This window comes from Molothrus aeneus, chromosome 4, assembly GCF_037042795.1.
Source record: "Molothrus aeneus isolate 106 chromosome 4, BPBGC_Maene_1.0, whole genome shotgun sequence".
In the NCBI taxonomy this organism is placed as follows: Eukaryota; Metazoa; Chordata; class Aves; order Passeriformes; family Icteridae; genus Molothrus; species Molothrus aeneus.
This window is the reverse complement of record NC_089649.1, coordinates 33,327,249-33,347,159: the sequence shown is the minus strand read 5'-3', so window position 1 is coordinate 33,347,159 and position 19,911 is coordinate 33,327,249. Positions and strand designations below refer to the sequence as shown.

Below are 19,911 nucleotides of genomic sequence, written 5' to 3'. Positions count from 1 at the left end.
GAAATTATTACTTTTGTCTTAAGAATTTTAGTTTTGAAAAATTGCAATGGTTCAGGACATTTTAACTGGGGGTATCTGAGGAAAGGACAACATTATTCCTTATTTACAAAGTACAGCTAAGGCTTTGAAAATCTAGATTAATTTCTGTTTTATATACCAGCTATAGTAATTAATTAGCAGTATTTTTCAAGGACAATAACAGATATAACTTTAAATTTTTGTATTTGTGTGCCTGTCTCTCTAGAATTGCATGGTTTGTTTATGTGAGAGCTAGTTTTATATGTATATTCCGTAACAATAGAGAGCACTGTTGAACATTCTTAAAAAAAATTGTAGCTATTTAAATCTATTTGCACAACAGAATTGAGTAATTGAAGTCCTTAACACCTAAGTATCTTGACTTTAGCAGTAAGGCCGAATTTAGATTTAGATAATTGTATATGTCATTAGAAAGTTTGGACGGACGCACACAATAAGATGGAAGGCAGCACATCTGCTGTGTGTAAATTACCCAGCCCCCCAGTCCTCCCAAAAAAACAACCCAGAAGCCAAACACAGATTCAAAATGTCTTTCTTTTTCCCTTCTTTCTTTTTTTTTTTTACTATGTCTGAATGTGTAAATCTGAGCAGCTGTTGGGCCAGAATTTGCAGGCCTGAAATCTCGTGGTTTTTTTTAAATGGTAGAAAAATCTCAAATTCTCACCTTTTATTTAAAACATAGCTTCAACAGGGAAAAGCTTTGTTGTTAATCCCTGTTTATTTGCTTTGAGTGTAAAGTTTTCCTCTCTGCCTGCCTCAAACTCTGGGCCATAGGTCAACATTTAGTTCTCTGGTATGGGTGAGATTGTTTCTCTTCTAGGTCCAGAGCTTCAGTGAGGAGACCAAAGAATAAGGGTCAAAACTTTTGACCTCTAGATTTGGAAGATATGAATTTTATATTGAGAAATAAGGTATTGTGAAATGATACCTGACTTGAAGTTTCTTTCAGATAAACCTAAGCAATTTTGGTGTCTAGTGTCCCTTTATTTGTTAGGGCTACAAGTAAAACTTTAATGCTTTAACTATAGGCAGATGTTGAGAAATAGCTGAATGGATGAAGACCTTCAAGTTTCCCCTTATGTTATAGTTGAAATTGATTGATATCAGATATGTCCGTGTGTATGTGCATTTGCATGTGTGTGTATGCATATCTGTATAATTTTCTATATGTGTATATGTATGTGTGTATATATATATATGTATATATAATCTTGGATTAATTTCTCATGTTTGCTCCAAGCAATATAATTTGTGATTTTGCAGTGAATTGTTTTGTTTAATTAGATTATTCTGAATGTGCTCAGAATGTAGAAGGTTAGAAGTTGCTCCTTATCAGGTCTATTCCATTTCCTACAATCTGATTTATGCATATATCTGTTTTGGATTATTTAAAACTGCTCATATGAGATATGCTTCACTGAAAACTAGTTGCCATATCTGAAAGATCCAAAGTTATTTTAGTTTTAAAAGAATAATGTGGAAACTGTTTGTGCTATATAGATAAAAATCTATCAATAGATAGAGATAAAATTCAGTGCAAAATCACAGATAGCTCAGAATCAAATTGTATCTCAGCAGCTGATGTGTTTTGTGTGGGATGTGTTTTGTAGGGATAAACATGCTGTGAATATTAGCTTTCTGACACAGGGGTTGTTCCTGCTAAATGGAGTGGCTCAGGCAAAGAAAAGCTAAAATATTAACCATGAATGTGGTGAAAGAACTGAGAAATCAAATGGTTTGCTTTATTGTGTTTTTTAAATATGTGCATTCTTTTCTTCTTTGTGTATATTCGCATTTTTCTAAAAACTACGGAATACAACAATCTGATATCTGACTTTGGATGTAAGGAGTGTTCCCTAAATTATTAACTTAGCTGATTCTTTATTATTTTTCTGTAGGTGTTAAGAATGTGTATGTTTCTTTCCCACATTTTCATAAAGAATTAGTTCATTTTGTGATAATTTTTCTCCCTACAAATTAATATCAACTAATTGTCCAACAGAACTTCTTTTTCTGTTTTAGGCAGATACCAGCATTCAATACTGTCTAGAAGGACAATAGCACTCAAAATCTAACTTTGAGCTGTTTCCTAGGTAACAGGGATACAGCTACATAGCTGTTGCACTGAATGGAAGGAAGCAGCTAATGTTTCCATTTTTCTACTATTTTTGAGTTTCAATGAATTAAACCCTTAGAATATCACTATTTCAGAAAGAGCAAAATATGGAACAGGAGACCTGCACTTAGATTCCATTGTGTTTGTCCTGTCACTTTTAGGTGTCTGCACATCTTCTATAATTGCATAGACAATGGCTTAAAACTTGTGAAATAAATCATGGTAGAGGTTTTTTTTTACTGAGGGTTTTTTACTGAGGGTTTTTTGTTTGTTTTGGGGTTGGTTGGTTTTTTGGAGAAAAACTCTTGTGTAGTGGAACTGGTCCTTTCCATGAATGAAATTAACAGGAAAGCAAATTTTATGTTTTCTTTTTCTATTATTACTTTCTCGGATTTTTTCAGAAAATAACTATTTATTTTTGTAGGAATTCTTGTTCAAAAATGAAAGAAAAAAGTACTAAAAAATGGAATTAAGTTAATAAATTATGTACATGTCGGTTACCCTTTCATGTATGTAGCTAATTATATAGAATTTAGTAGGCCTTTTTGGAAGTAATATAATTGTAGTGTATTCCCAGTAGTTTGTCTTTCTCAATTTTGTTAAGCATAAATTACTTTTCCTCGCTATAAAGGTTGACATACTAATCCCCATTTACCATTCATGTGTCATTGAGACAACTATTTCACAACTAATGCTTACTAAATTAGAGCATAAATAAAGCAACTGAGTTTTTCTTTATGCTGCTACTCCAGCCTGGGGGAGGTCTCTTGTAAATAGAGCTTCGTTCCTGTAATTTAAACATCAGATTTACACTTCCTCAAATATTGCAGTAAAAGGCAATCATGACAATGAGAAGCAATTTGTTAATGAAATTGTGGCCTGTGTTCAGTAGGAGTCTCTCATTGTTTCCTTATGATTCCTTTATCTGTCAGTAATATCCATCCATCATGCTTGTCCTTAAATTACAGATGTTGGTGTAAAGACTACTTTCAATTATGTATAAAATTGAAAAGCTTTTAATGTAGTATAGCTGTGGAGACCTGGTTTACCTCAACTTTAGTTAGCTAAGATCATAACCTGACAGTTCATCTCTCACTGGATTCAAGTGAACTGCTAAAATTCATAGTAATATTTAGAAAGTGGGTGTTAGATCAAAAGATACATAATATAGTACTTCTAACAGATTCCTTTGCTGAGTTTGTGAATGAAATTTTTTCTACAGAAAGTACCCAAACTTGTGGCATTAGCAGTCTCTCAGATTACTTGGTATTAGACAACATTTATGGATTTTATTAAAAAATGATACAAATACTTTTCTCCTCTGGTAAAATGTATAAATGGTTTATAAACATGCAATATTTAAGTGCTCTTATAGGACTATTATACTAGCTACAGAAGTTTGTGCTGTGCAAGGAGAAGTAGAAATGTCATGGAAAAGATGTTTTCTGAATTCTTCTCTCTGAACAGGTGCTGTGACAGAATACATTAGTTCATTTTTCCTTAAGTTTTAGATGCAAAGTTACTGTCTAAAGTACATTAAAATGTCTTTCCTGGACTGCAATCAAACTTCCTTTACAACTTTTTCCCATAAACTATTTGGAGTTAAAAGTAGGAAGCACAACTGATTATTGCAATGTTTTTCATGATCATGTGATAAATACATTTAACTGTTTTTCCTCTAAATTTGCATGACTTGTAAAATCACTCATGGAAATATTTGTGCAATTTGCACATAAGTTGTCCAGAATTTATAATTAAATAATCTTCAATATTCAAATGAACATTTGCATCATTATTGCCTTTGTTGAGATGAAAACCTCTTTTCAATTCTTGGTCAATCATTAAAGGGACAGGCATGGTTCTGTGCTTAAAGGAAAAAAAAATCATCAGTGTGAGTTTCTCTTTTAAACTCGGGCATGAAGCAACTTGTCAATGCTACTGTGACAAATCCATGATTTAACAGATATTATTAAGAAAACTAACTCTTACTCTGTTCTGTATCTGTAAAGAATAGCTCTTTGCAGTTTTAAACTTGCAGAATGAGACTGATCATCTTAGAGACTAAAATCTGAATGTGATAGCTAGCTCTGATAGCCATACACTAACTAACAAATAGGATTTGTCTTGTCTTCCCTGCCATCCCTGCAAAATGGTGTTAGTCATCACCTACAGCCAGACTGTCTTTTCAAAGGCACCACAGCCAGGAAAGTTTTCTAGGGGAGACAAAGATGGTGCTCATTTTCTGGCCCAGTCTCTTGGAGTTCGCCCAAATGAATTAGAGTATGTTCAAGTTAAGTGCTCTTTTCCCTCCCCACCACCTGGAGCCTGCATCCCTTCAGATGGCAAGGTTTGCCCACTGCAGCTTCAGAATGCCTGAGGAATAAACGTTTCCCTACTGAGCATTTCTGCATTAGACCCCTGAAAAGCAGTCACGCAGAACTCAATTCTTATAAATTGTATGGCCTCAATCTTCATGCCCCTGGCAGATGAGGACAAATATGCAAATACTATGCATAGCTTAGGCTGTCAGTTAAATCCAACTTGGGTCTGTCTATTTCTGTTACTTAAATAGCTATATAACAGTTGGTGTCTTTTAGAAAAACCAAAACAAAAAAGGCTAGGAGTGGGTTTGATTCCAAAAACCATTTTTTATTCCATGGTTTAATATCTATCATAAATCTTTCTCTTCTAGATCTGAGTCTTTCTAGGATAGTGAGAAGCATTTAGGAGCTTCTTCCCTCTCTGCCTTTTGTAATGTCTGTGAAAATGTTCACAGTATCACCATAACAATGCACCTGCCATTAAATATACCAAAATAATTAATTGTAGTCCCATACATATAAATTAGATTATTCTTAAAAGATCCACTTGCAAAGAAAACTGCCTACGCAGTTTCCATGAGGTAAATAGTTTCTCGTAAATCCATGTAACTTCAGAATAGTGACTAAAAAGAAGATTGCAAAATAACTTTCTTTGCTAATCAGTATATTGCTGCAGTCTTGAAGTTACTGCTTGAGGTTAAGTATTGGCTAACTGAAAATATACATCTGCAACAAATTCATGGTGTTAGGCTGGTACACAATTGCATGTCTCATGTTATAAAAAGCCCTTTCAAAATCCTACGATTATCTTAATAAAAAACACCAAACAAACTCTTTTAAACTGTTTTTCTATCCAGTTTAAAATATGCAGTGACTGAAATAAGAAAACACCAGGCATACATTATTTTGTGGTTTGGTTTAAAATAAGTACTGACTGTAATCATTGTATACAGGACGTTTCTGGAACATTTTCCACGTTATAGAAGACTTGATAATGAAAGGAGTAAATCAGATCTTGTCAAAGATATCCTTTCCCTTCCTTTTGCAATCCTACCTTTTCTAGTTCAAATAAGCTTGCTATGTCCAATAAATGAAAAGGTAGAGATAGCTTATGAGCCCTCAAGAGTAATTTCTGCTTTCTGAAGTCAAATATTATTATGAAATATATAGCATATATTTTTCTGTCATATTTGCAGGGGGTTTTTGCATACATTGCATTTCTACATTTATATGAAAAGCTTTACTAGAGGTAAAACTTTAATAAATCTTCAGATGCACGTTTACAGAATGATAAATTTAAAAAGTGCAGGCTTGGAAACTGATAGAAGTTTCCTTAGTTTCTATAAAAAGAAAACCTTGTCTGAGAAAATATCTAAAACTGCAATAATTTGTTTTTGTTTTAATTTGAAGTCCAGACAAAGAAATGTTATGGTTCAAACTACTACAGAATTAATTTCTCATCTCTTAAAATAACCCTGTTTGTAGCACTATATGCTTTTTCATGTTTTGGTTTTGTTTTGTTTACCTTTAAACTTTTAATAGGAAATTAAGTTCCAAATAATCTTGTTTTGTGTATTTTCTTTTCAGGGGATAAATGCAAACCTACTGAATACACTGAAGTAAAAAATATGTTACTAGATCTACAAAACCAGAGATACATTGCACAATCAAAAGATAAAACTGTTGGTGAGAAAATGGAATTAAAGAAACTTCTTACAGATCAAATGTTCAATTATTTTGATTCAGACAATAATGGACTTGTGGATACTAATGAGTTATCTCAGGTAAGGTTTAATTTTTGTTTCTATTAGCACAGTGACTATTCAGATGTCTTTTTCAGGATATGTACAGAGGGAATATAATTTAGAAAATGTGAGTCTCTGAGATATAAAACTTAATTTGAGAGTTTTGAATGGCTAAATTATTAAGAAATTCTGTAGTGGTTATTTAGCAATTTGAATATAATGCTTTGAAATGCGCTGCAGTGTGTTAGACCACTCTAGGCTGCTGTGACCATGAGTTGTTTTATCATCCGTGGCACACTGTCATCAAGTTCAAGTGTATAGATGTACTGTAGAAGTTGAAAGCAATTAAAATAATGAAGTAAATCACTTCTGTAATACCAAAGAAATGTTACTGCTTTATCTTAGTCAGGGCTAGAGAAGTACAGAAGAAATCTTGCAAAGAGAGTTCATGGTGGTCTCTAAACAGAAAATTTTGACTAATAACATATCTAAACCAGTAATTGCTGCTCTGGTAGGCATAGCAGCACTAGCCTTAATCTACCTGAAAGGGTTGATTCTATTAAAGAGTGTTGACTGGGCAACTTTACCTTGATTGCTAGAAACCTAATCATGGCTAAACTGTATTAATGAGTCTAATACTGGGCAGCTGATTAAAATTTTTAAAAATAGCATTTTTTGGATGTGAGTGTTGAACATTATCCTGTTCATGGATATGGCAGTGTTGCATGGCAGTGTTATGAAATATGCTGGAGTTATCATTTCCATACAGCTAACTTTGAAAATTTTTGTTGCAATTCCAAGGACCAGAGGGTGATTGCAAATATAGGTATCATGTCAACTACTAATACACTATTTCAAAAGATTGATTTAAAAATATTTTTCTGTACTTTTACAATATTGATTTTTCCTGCAGCTCTCTTCAACTTTTAAGGGACTTTGATGCCTGTATATATCTTACAGATAATAATTTATCTATGAATACACTATATGAATAGATAACATAGATAGGAATCACATTTATAGATTTGCAAACTACATTTAATTCTTCTCTATTCAATTGCTACGTCTATACTTTTCCTTTTTGTGTGTGCATTAAATATAGTTTTAAAATAACAAAAAAAAATCTTCCATTATTGTGTTTTCAAACTTTCTATGTATGCTTTCCCAACATAATTTTTTTCTATAAAGATGAATTTATAATGGCAGATGTAAAGTAGTTCTTTTTCACAAGTATGGAAACAAGTCATCCTCAAACCCCAAATATGTGGGTTTTGCTTTTGCTAAAACTCATTGCAGAAATATCAAATTATTCAACCTACAGATGAATGCAAAGTAAATTCATTGTTAGTGCTGTTTGCATGGTTATTGTATGGTTTGGAAAGGTAGATACAAGAGCCTCAATGCACCCCATGAGAGACCCATGTGGAATAGTCAGTTCCTGAAGGACTCTGCCATTTGGAAGGGACCAGTCCTGGATCAGTTCAGGAGGAACTGCATCCCATGGGAAGGACTCATGTTGGAGCAGTTCCTGTCTCCTGTAGGAGGAGAAGACTGAGAGGAGATCTCCCTCTAAGGAGGAAAGAGTAGAAAAGAGAACGTGTGATGAACTGGCTGCAGCCCCCATTCTCTGTCCCCCCGCTCTGCTGGGGAGGGAGAATATAGAGAATGTATTCAGTGAAGTTAAGCCCCTTGGAGGAAAGGAGTTTTATATTTAGTTTTATTTCTCATTTATCTTACACTTGTCTGATTGGTGTTGAATTCAGTTAATTTGTCCCCAGGCTGAGTCTGTTTTGCCCATGACAGTAACTGGTGAGTGATTGCTCCCTCACTTTATCTTGGCCCATGAAACTTTCATTTTCCAGTCAGGGTCAACCATCCACAGGGAGACGTTACCATACTCCTGAAAATGTTCTCAGGATTAGGAGAATTTTTCTCAGTTGTGCTCACAGTCAAAATTTTGGAATCTGCAGAGTTGTCATAAATAATAGCTCCTGTCTGCATTTTAAATGTAATCATATTAAGGGGATATGAAAGGAAACATACTTGCTGTAGAAAACAAGGACTCCTGAAGTTAATTTATATTCACGTGAATATTGAATTTCAGCTTATAGTGCATCTTAAATTTTACATCTTGTCAATCTTGCTGTGCAATCAGACCCTTGGACTGCATTTATTTTTTCGTAGGTGTCCATATAGTCATCTTACCTAACGTAAAATTGAAATTAGTCAGTTGGAGATTGTGGTGACAGCAGCATTCCAATTTTATTGATGTATTTTGGAAAAAAAGTCATCAGGTTATTGAATTTGCATCTTGATGCAAGAGAAACAAGAATTTTTCTCCCTCAAAAAGCAAAAGTAGTATTCTTCTTTAAAAAAATATAGTTCAGATACTAAGAAAGGTTTGAGGTTTTTTGAGTTGTTTTTTTGTTTGTGGTTTTTTGTGGTTTTGGGGTTTTGTTTTGAGATTTTTTTAAAATACTTCGAGAATTATAGCAATACATTAAAAATTTGCAGACTATTTTTTTTCTACTGTTTCAACAATTCTAGCATCTGGGTATAATATTTTTCATGGCTTTGTAGTCCAATACAGAATTGCAGCTAAAAAAGAATTTTAACTCCAATACACTGGGTAAATGTAATAGGAAAGCAGTGGGGTTACATAGCTCCATGCAGGCTCAATGGACTTTTTTTTCCAGTATAAATTCTTCTTTGCCTTGACTGCTTTAATCGCTGCATCTGACTCATTTAATGTTTTAGTTTCCAAATCTTGTGTTGGCAAGTGAGATATGGCTTGATTTTAAAAGAACTTATGAATTCAAACTTTTGAACCACTCTGTTTTGAGAAGTAAGTACTAAACAGAGAGAGTATCTATCTTTCCAAACTGAGACCTGTGAAACAGGCAGGATTCTCATCATCTTCATCATCTCTGAGCAACGTGTCTGCAAGGTTTCCAGTAAGGTGAGGTGGTTCCTTGAAAGGTTTGGTTTGTTTTTAAAGCACTTTGGCACATTTTAAATTAATCCAAAATAATGGAAGATAATTGAATCTTTTGGTTAGCTATGAATTTTCAGTTGTTAACAGACTCATTTGTTTATTTATTTTATCTTATGGAAAACCAAGCCAGAATTTAATAAAAATTTGTAAATTGAATACCAGTGTTTCTATCACTGTAGACTGCTTGATTACTGTATATTGGTTTTGTTGTATAAAAGAGAAAAAAGCAGAAGTATTATTAGTAGGCATGGGAATAAAATGTGTTTTTCCAGTTATGAATGCAATTATTCTACTATGGTGGAACTGCCATTTTATAAGCAGTAAGCCTTCTCTAGTTGCCATCAGTGAAAGATGCATAGGCTCTAAAAATGTTTCATTGCTTAACAATGAAATTCAAGGTTCTCTTTGAAGGAAGAAGTGTATGAACTGAAATAATCTATACTTGATTCGACTTAGTGGGGTTTTTTTTATGTCCTACACTAGTGAACTAAGAAAGCAAAATTTTACAGAAAAGGGAAGTGACATAGCCTGAAAGCAAGTTGAATATTTAATAATAATAATAAATTTTCCCCTTCCTTTCCCTCCTTTCAATTATCAGGTTTTAGATTCAAAAGAAGAAGTTAGCATCCTTATTTATGAACTGCTATCTGTAACTTCAAATACCTGAATGTTTTTCTTTTACTTACTAGCTTAAAGTAGGACAAATGAAAATACATTACATTTCTATAAAAACTCATCCTTACTTCTGCAAAAACAAAGTTATTTTAGTTTTATTTCTGTATTAATGATAATGCTTTTGCACTTTATGCCAGCCAATACTTCATGGGACTTGTTTGCATAGGTACAACTTATATAAATTGCATCTCTCTGTCTGACTTTGTTTCTTAAACTGATCAAAATACTTGGTTGGACCCTGGCATTTTAATTTTTACCTTCATGACTTCTGATTTTGCATCTAATCTGTGCTGTTATTAAGAGTTATTTGGATGGCTTGGAACTCAGAGAAGGGATAATGAGTCCATCATCTCTTTGTGTTGTTAATCAACTCTGGTTTTAACTACATGTTACATAGGCAGAAGAAAATTTTGTATATTGAGTTATAGTTCTATTTATTTTCTGCCATTAATTAGGGACACGTCATTTAGCTTACATTATCTATTTTTAACGTCACTAATCTAGGAAAAAGAATAAACATGCGCTATATTCAGTTTTAGGTTCAAAATAAAAATAAGAACCCTCTAAGAAACTTTCAAACTGGGAGACATTAAGACTGTCTTAGGGATGAGTACTGAGATAAAGCTTACAAACACTGTGAATGCCATACAAACTCCCAACATCTTGATCTTTCTTAGGTGCCTTTGATTTTATCAAGTAGCAGTATTTCCCATTATATTCTTGCAGGCTGTGAAGGAAGCAGGAGCAAGCTTTATTTCTTGAAAAGAATCTTGAAAAGGACTGGCACAATGGTGCAGGATTTTGTTTGCACTTATTGTTTTGTCTTGGTTAAGTCCAGAGCCACAGGCTCATAGTGGTGGTGGTTGCAGGTTTAATTCTGAGATGTAGAATTTTGTCCAGCCTATCTATGTGGCCCTAATACCTATTCTGGTCTTACACTGTGAGCTAGGCATTTATGGCATTATATTTGCAGACACCTGAGGACGCATTTACATCTTCCTAGTCAGATTAGGTTTTCCCTCTGCTAAATGAAGAATTGGAAAGGCAGGAAAATGTGCCTCTCATTGTAGTAGTTTGCAAAAAGGCATCTCATATCTGAGCTATGTAACTTGGTCGGTTTGGGATAATATTGAGGTAATACCTTGAAATGAAATTGAGCACTTGCCTTTGTAGGTCACTAGCTGTGGGTTTAGCAGTTCTGGTATCTGCTCGGGGTTCTCTGTGTCATTCTGTGATGCACAAGTCCTATATCTTTACATATATCAAAGGTATCACACTACTATAAATAGAGGGTTATGTAGCTGCCCTACAGAACTTGGGGGTAAGTTATAAGAATATTGATTTAACTAGATTAACAGAAGCTAAAGCAAGGAACAATTTACCAACCTTTATTACCAATTTGGTTTCATTATTAATCAATTATTTTAATTTATAAGAAGTTATACTGCTGTGGAAGAGGGTGGAACAAGTAATTGAACCCCCCTTATGCAGTCAGAATTAATTTGGAGCACAGTTTTCACAATGTCTGGTGTTTGATGTGCTTAGTGTTTTATCAAGCACTGAGTGGCACTGTTGTGATGAGGTACTTGTTTTTAGGGAAGATGAATGCAGGTTAACCGAGGGACCCTATTTGATTTAAAGGAAGGTTATGTTTGTATTTGTACTTATGTAGCATTTTCCTTGGGGAGGGAGGTACACAAAGACCATTAATCACAGGCAAGCAAAAAACCGCTGACCAATAACACTTCAGGTAAGGTGGGCTAATGAAGAATGTGTTGTGTTATTTGTTGTCTAGTTTCATAGGGTCCACATATTTTTCATTTTGACTGTCAGAAATCAGATTTAAAGGAATGAATCAATCTATTCTGATGTGCAGTTTGTAATTTTTAACCAGATTAACTTTCCCAATCTTCTAAAATTGGGAGTTGTATTGACTAAATTTCTGAGGGGCTCTGAACTGAGGTGACCGTATGGTGTTTCATAGGAAATGGATAACTATGCACTATATCTTTTAGACATTTAATCTTTTCCAGAAAATGCAAATCCTTCCTCCATATTTCAAAGAGTATTAAATTCTAATGGATAAATTTCATTTTTTGGAAAAGACATCTTTAGTTTGAAAATCTAGGTAAATTTCTAATTTTTCAGTATTTATAGGGTTTCATCATGAACCATCAACAGTTTTGCTGTATATTCTGCCTTTTACCAGTTTATAATATTGCAAGTAAATGCTTCATTGACTTAATGCAAATTCAAACAAAAAATTGTGGGCATAAGTATTTGTGAATCTTCTCTGATAAGAGTTTTCATCTTAAAAGTTGGAAATAAAATAGTCCATGTTTGACCTGTATGGCACAATGATAAAATTGTGCAAACAATTTTAATCAGGCTTTAGCCTTTATACTTTATTTCTAGGTTGTGACTTGCTAAAAATTTTGCCCGTTTTTCTTCTGCCTCACTAAGAAATCATCGTTTAGTCTAACCAAGGAGTAGACAGCCTGGGTTTAAAGAATTGACTTAAGAAACAGTTTCCTTGTATTTTGCTCTTCTCCATGGACAGAAATTAATAGATCAATAGAATTTAAAATTTAAGGCGTGTTGTTGGATCATCTGTGAAACACAAGTGTGATTACATGGTGGTGTATCATATACATAGAATTTTATTCTATTTGTCCTACACTTTTAAGTAATGTCTTGCGAAAAACTTCTGTAAGGAAGTGTGCAACCTTAATTTGTCAGGCAGGCATATTGGCTTTGCTGGAGTGTCATATGGCTTGTAACGTCATATCTCAGTTGATCTGCAGTTCAAGTTGCTACAGAACAGATCCAAACCCCCACACCCTGAGTTGTACCTGGTTCTGAGCCATATCTCATGATAGAATATTAGTCTCCCTCCCCTTCAAAAGGAAAAGCCAAGCAACAACACAAAATTAACCTTCTGTGAAAGGTTAATTTTTCTTCTGATCACAGAGTTGATCTGATCCACCGATCTCATTGGAAAATTGGGAGATGGCTCAATCCTGCACAAGAGAATTCAGGTTGGAACAGCTCTTATAGCAGGAAATCACAGACACAGATAATTAAGATTAATTATCATATTAAATCCCTTCTGTATCTTCTGAAATCTATCCTCATAGACTCACAGGTTGGAGGGTTTATTAACAGTGAGCATATTTTCCAAGGAATTCCGAAGTATATCACCAGCATAAAAATGTCTGTACAAAACCAAACATTGAATATTTTATCTGTAATCAAAATGGTAGGTTTATTGTAGACAAAAATTGAGTAATTGCCAGGATGATAACATGTACCTGTCTGTAGTATCATTATTTGAAATAGTAGAATCATTCCATCCAATATTTTTAAATTATTCTTAAAAAAATATGTTGCTTTTCATTTACACTTGGTCAATTTGAACAGATAACGGATTTTAGTTTGAAGAATAGAAGCTGAGAACATGAATTTGAATTTAAAATGTGGTGTTTTGGGGATTTAAAAAATGTTTTCCTCAACCTTAGGTGTAAAGTTTCATCTTTATTTGTACAGTTGAAGATAGTGAAAGCAAGCGCTTAAAACAATGAAACAATGAGAGGAACAATGCTTTTCATACTGAATATTCATGGCCTTGAAATTTCAGTGATTGCTAAAGTTTCCAATACACACCATTACATATTTAGTTTGTGTTGTATAACTGTAATGGATTTAGATTTACTAATTTTTCCCAGACTACACTTTTGTCCTTTATGTACCAGCTGCAAGATCTACACAATTTCATGTTTTCTTAATTCACTTTAATGTGAACTCAATAAAAAGGCTTTTAAAGGATGGGAAGTAGTTAGCACTAATATTCAGGTAGCACAGTATGTATTTTTAATTGATAATAGCAAAAGCTGGTTTTGTAGTGGTTTTTCTTATCTTTGTAAATGGTTTTCATACTCTCTAATGTACTGAAAAGGTGATTATCCTTTATAATGCTTTTATATTATTATGTAGGAGATGACTTCTGGTAGCATAAAATGTTTGTGTCTTTTCCTCTAATGCTCCTGTTATTCCCTATTATTCTTTTAGGTATTTTGTGTTTACCTGAATAGTAACTTGACAAATTCCTTTGCAGAACAACTGAAACACAAAAGCCCCTGTATTCCTTGTTTTTCAGAAGATATGCTCTGTTGATATAAATATAATAGTGGTTTTGCAATTATCATAGGAGATTGATAAAGGGTTGGAAGAGTAATTATTTTACCTAGAAATTAACTGCAGTTACATTTTTTTCAGTTCCTAATATAAAACTGTAAAATGTGCAATATTGAAGTGAAAAGTTGCATTAGTTTTGGCTTTTTCAGTTTTGAGGTAGCACTCCTAGTACATGCCCCATATAATATGACAATTCTAAATCCCTCTCAGCATCTTAAAAATTCTTGAGCTGCAATCTAAGTAGATGTTTATGACATACACAGACCTAAAACAAAATAGTGCATATACTAAAGAATGTTTCTTTGGGATAAGTTCATCAGAGTTAAAAGTCTAACAACTATTAATTTGGATCTATTTACAAATTGTATGTGTCCCCACTGAGAAACAGGAGACTTTTCAGGTCAGCTACTTATATAACAGGTTTTGGTAAGGTAATAGGCTTGCCAAAAGCCTGTAAGAACTTGACTCAATTAGTAGGGTAGTAAGAGTTTATATTAGCTATTTTTGGAAGTGTCTGTGTTTGGTTTCTGTAGGTTAGAAATTAGAGGAAAAACACATTATGCCATTTATACTTGGAAAATTAATATTGTAGGTATATTTGAATGTTTCCTAATCACCATTCCTGTATATATAAAGTAAAATCATCTTTAAAATTCCCAGTATCTTTATAGTGCTACAGTCTGTCTCCATTATATGCTGTGTGTATTCTAAAAAACTTTTGTGTCATTTCAGAGAGTCTGTCCTAAAGGTATTAACTTTAAAAAGTGTAATAAATAATTACAAAGTAACTGAAAATCCCTGACTTTACACAGCTGCAGTTCATTGCCCCACAGCAGCCTTAAAATGATCTATTAAATGATTATTAGAAACAATTAATTATACCAGAGTACTCAAAGAGCTCAAATGTAATTTCATGGTTATAATTTTCTTGTCAGGTAATAAAACGGGATGAGCTTGGCAAGGAGCCGTCTGACTGCTCCGTGTTCGATTTGCTGAAATATGATGATTATAACAGTGACAAGCACCTAGATCTAGAGGAGTTCTACAGAGCATTTCGTAAGTACCAAGACTAGCCTCTTCCTTGAGTCTTACTTTCTCTTTCTTTCTGTTCTCCTGAATGGTGGTTTTTGGTTTTTGAAGTATGAAACGTTTGGATGCTGTATACTTAAATTAGCAGAATTTAATAGTCATGAAACAACAGGAAACCTTTTTAGCAGAAATCAATGACACCCAGTAGCTTCCTGATTTATGAAGGAATTTGGCAATGGAGAATTCATGGATAATCTTTCTTGATGCCAACATGCATTGATAAGTCTGTGTTGAGTGCAAGTGGCAAGTAGTGTGGTCAAGACATAATCAATGGAACTGGAATACATCCCTGCGCCCTTTGTTTGAGTGCTGATAATAGCATTTTTGACAAACCCAGCAACAAATGTAAAATTTCTCTTAGGTGCCTTGTGGCCTCACAGGACTCAGAAGGAGATAAAGATTTGTGGTGTAGTTTTGCAAGGTATTTGTTCTCTGGATGCCAAAGGGGTCTCAGGACAAACGTGTGTAGTACAAACAAACAACTTGACTGAATCACTGGGTTAGCAGACAGAAGAAAGATGTTAGGAGCTTTTATACAGTAATATCCACATATTTTGTTATATCCAGATAAGAACTGATGATTTTTCACTCTTGTCTACCTCAAATTCAAGGTTCAATCTTAAAATCTGACTTTGGTTTAAAAGCTTTTGCTCTAAACTCAGTAACATGGCAGCACAGAAGATCAAGTTTGTCCTAAATTCTTTTTATAATTACTTGTCATACATTGACTAGTCCATTAATGTATCTTTATTTTGAGTAATTACAGACTGTTGCTTCTTGTAGTTTATCTTTGGGCAGATGAGCACTCAGCCACTTCAGGTGATGTCAAATGATATAAGGGATATAAAACTGCTTTGTTTTAAACTATAAAGTAGTGAGTTGATATTAGAAAAAAAAAATAAAAGATGCATGGAAAGCAAAAAGAGTAAACATGAAAGGAATAATCAAGACAGACTGCCTGAAAGTATCTTAGTTTTTTACCATTGAATTAGATTTTTATTTCTCTGAAAGTCTTTCAGAAAGTGTGATTTTGTGATGCAGCTTAGCTGAACAAATTACTCGCTGCTCCTAAAAATAACTTGGTCCTACTTCCTGAGGTTATCTGACTGGCTTTCTTGAAGTGCCCTAACACTCACAGTCTCTCCTCTGAGTCGCTTACTAAGTCAGCAGAAAAATATTCACCCTCTATGTCCCACCCCAATCCTGTTGTGTGACCTGAATTGATTAAGTGAAGGGTCGGACCATAACTCATGCAAAAGAAGTGTGAGCAGAGCCAAGAAATAAGGTGGAGGAAGAAAATGGGGGCTCTTAGGACATGGTGATGGTGAGGTTAATTAATTAATCTGCAGCAGCAAGACACTAGGAAATACCTTAATTTCTTTTTTAAAGTTGTGATACAAGTTTGGCTTACAAAAATTTACAGAATTATATAGCATCTGTAGAAAAACACAAATTAGCTGAGATTATGTGGCTAGATGTTGTACTTCTAGATCATGGTGAAGTGTATAGATGTAGAAGTTGATATAGAAGCCTTTATCATATACAGCAACCCAAGAAGGTTAAAGACATGTTTAAAGCATTAGCATGATTTTTGCAAACATTGTATTAATGGAAGCATAGCATTGTTCTTCGAAATAAGACTTTGATGTGTCTCTGAGGGACTATTTTGTATAGTTCTAAAACTCCAGACATAAGAATAGCTTTTTGTTATGTATTTTTAATGGACTTTTGAATAATAAAAATAATTTCCATATGGTATGTTAAACATTGCCTTAATATGAATGTTAATGAAAACATTAGATTATAAAAGATTAGGAATCAGTTAGGTTTCTTTGTTGCAGTAGAGTAGTGGAGAAGACCCTATTTAAAATTAAAAGGCTGTCTTAGAAGATGATTTCTAGAGTAAGATTCATTCTTCTATGTCATTAACAAAACTTGATGTATTCACTGCATATTAAAAAATAAAACCTAAAACCAGCTGCTACTTCATTGTATGGTGTGTGCCCAGAAAGTCAAAGAAATGTGACAAAGTATTAGGCTCTGTAATGAGGATGAAATAAATACTCTTGAAATAAATTTGAGGATTAACTGTAGTTAGATTTCATTTTATCTTGAGAGTTTGAATTCAGTTAGTTTGACCTATCTCACCAGCATTAACAAAAATTGTATAATGCTATAAAAGTATAGCATTATATATATATGAAAAAATAAATAAAAGCTAAGCAAAACCAAAACAAATTGAGTGTGGCACCTGGTCACTTGACTGGAGCTCTTACGGCTAAGCAAGATGACACAAAGCTGAAACCAAGCTCTCCACACAAGCCATGCCAACCCAAGGTAAAGCAAATGTGACAGCCCCTCTCCAGAGGCTTGTGTTGTTTGCCTATGGCAAAGCTGGTGAGATGTTACTAGTAATGCCACGCCTGGACTTACCAGGATAAAGAGAATTAATATAGACATGGAACCAGATCCATGTATGAAAATATTCACAAGAGGCATCACAACACATCTTTCACACACTATTCCAAAAAAATATCTCTTCAATTAAGCTTCCACCTACAAAATAATTATACATTTTAATTTTCTTCAATAAAGTCACATAGAAAGGTTGCAAATATTTCTTCCAAATACAAATAAAGCTTTTTTTCCCCCAGGATTTTCTTTAAGTACTTAATACTTTTGAGTTTACATTCTATTTTATTGTACTGTTATGATTTATTCTTTTTCTTATTATGCTACATTATGATTATATGTTGTATCTTTAAAATTATCCCATCTTACAATATGGAAAAGATAATTTTTCACCAGCTCGGACACTTTCAAACATCTTGAGCAAATAGAAGGCAAAACATGCAAGTTTTTTCACAAATTGTTTTCATAACTATCTAATGACTGAAAGATTCAAACTGCGTAATGGTATTTCCAGGGGATTATCTTCTAAAATATGATAGTGTTACTTGTTATTTGGAGACATTTAAAAGACTTACCCATTAATTAAAAAAAAAATTCTTCTAGAATTTTTGACCTCTTGCAGGATCCCATCAATTGAACTTGACAGTGTGTTTTTCATGGTTTTTTTTTTCATTCCTTTACCATTATAATGTACATATGGAACTTAATCTCAGTTTAATACCTGCTATTCCCAGTGGAATTACCTCTATCCCTAATTGTAGTGAAGGGGTGGATTTGAGAGATGTCAAGTTCTTGTTAAAGTTTGTGCAACTGCTAGAATATATGTTACTGACTTTTATTCACTCAAAATGGCAGTGAAGAAAATTCAGCTTTGTGATGATGGAGGAATTGATCCTATTCAAAGCTTCCACACAGAATTCGAAGGAGTTGTTGGTTTGTTTGTTTTATTTGTGTAACAGAAATCTGAGTTGTATGAACACAGAAATGCTAAGGCAAGGTGGTAGAGGTTGGGCAGGGCATTAGGAGTCACAGCACCTCAGATTCTATGCATGGCAATACCACAAGGGTTCTTTTCAATCCAGTTTGTATGTAGCACTGCTAAAATATAAATTGTACAGTAGTTAACAAAATATGCTTTAAGTTTATTTGAATTTCATCAACATTTAAGAGGTCTCATTTTCTAAATGTAATTGTCCATCAGCATTTTCTATTGAGCATAGAAGAACTTTATCAAAAGCTGGAGAAGGTGTGAGAGAAGAGATAAGGGAAATTTGTGTCCTCAACCTTGGCCTAAAAAGGGGATAGTGATAATCAAGCACATTACTAGTGTGCACTTTTCCAGCTGTGATTTCAAATAGTATTTAAACACACTTAAGTAAGATTTTGAACACAGATAGGATTAAAAATCATATCCATTGTGGTATTGAACAAACTGCTCCATTAAAGTAGTTTCTTTTTAAAGAATTAGGCAATTGCATTTTATTTAAATAGGAATGTCTGTCTCTGGAATTAATTATCAGTCTTCTTTCATTAACATTTGCAGGTAGGACTTTTTTCATTGGCATACTTAATTAGAAATTTTCCTCACAAATACCAGCAATTCTATTTTTAACTCCAGCAGTAGAAAAAGAACAACCTTAAGGGCAAAAATGAAGCTGTTTTGACGATATTAATATGCACATAATTCTATATCTATACATACATACATATACGTGCTTGCCTGTATTCTGTGATTTACTTTTGACAGTCTCATTTCATCTGACAAAATGGATACACATTAGACTGGACAGCCAAATGTAAATAACTATGCACAAGGGAATAAAAAAATCCCTTTCCCCTTTCAGAAGGTCAGATGCTGAGGCAGTAACAAACAAGGACTATATCTCAGCCTTGAACGTTTCTGCCAAGCTTCACAGAATGTTGCAGACAGATGAAGATGCTGACTGGCTTCTGTAGTTTTACAGGCTATTTTCTAGCTATAGCTTGTTTTCATATTTGGAGGGGTAAATTGTAATGCTGTAGCATCTATCTCCTAATTATTTGTCTGCTATATTCCATAACAGTTTAATTAAATCAATAGTGTGTGCAGAGAGGAACCTGAAAAATTACTTCCTCTAACACAGGTAGATAAAGCAGAAAGTTTAGCTCTAGCTGGATTTTTGGAGCTTGGGACTGAAGGAATCAGCTGATTCAGTCCTCCACTGCTTTGGCCACATCATGTAAAATTATATCCTAAAAGTGATCCAGTTCCATCTTAGTGTTTTGTTTTGCTTTTCTGCATTCCTTCCTCACCCAGTCCCAAGCTAAAGGATTTTTTTATCAGCA

General features: G+C 33.7%; 1 protein-coding gene across 2 annotated transcripts in view; it reads left to right on the top strand.

Annotated features, from left to right (window-relative positions):
- FSTL5 (follistatin like 5) overlaps positions 1–19,911 on the top strand; it is a 270,455-nt gene that overhangs the window by 138,314 nt on the left and 112,230 nt on the right. For both annotated transcript variants that reach the window (XM_066548230.1, XM_066548229.1), the window contains exons 5-6: positions 6,064–6,260; positions 15,021–15,141. In XM_066548230.1, the coding sequence (XP_066404327.1) occupies positions 6,064–6,260; positions 15,021–15,141 (318 nt within the window). The remainder of the gene's footprint in view (positions 1–6,063; positions 6,261–15,020; positions 15,142–19,911) is intronic.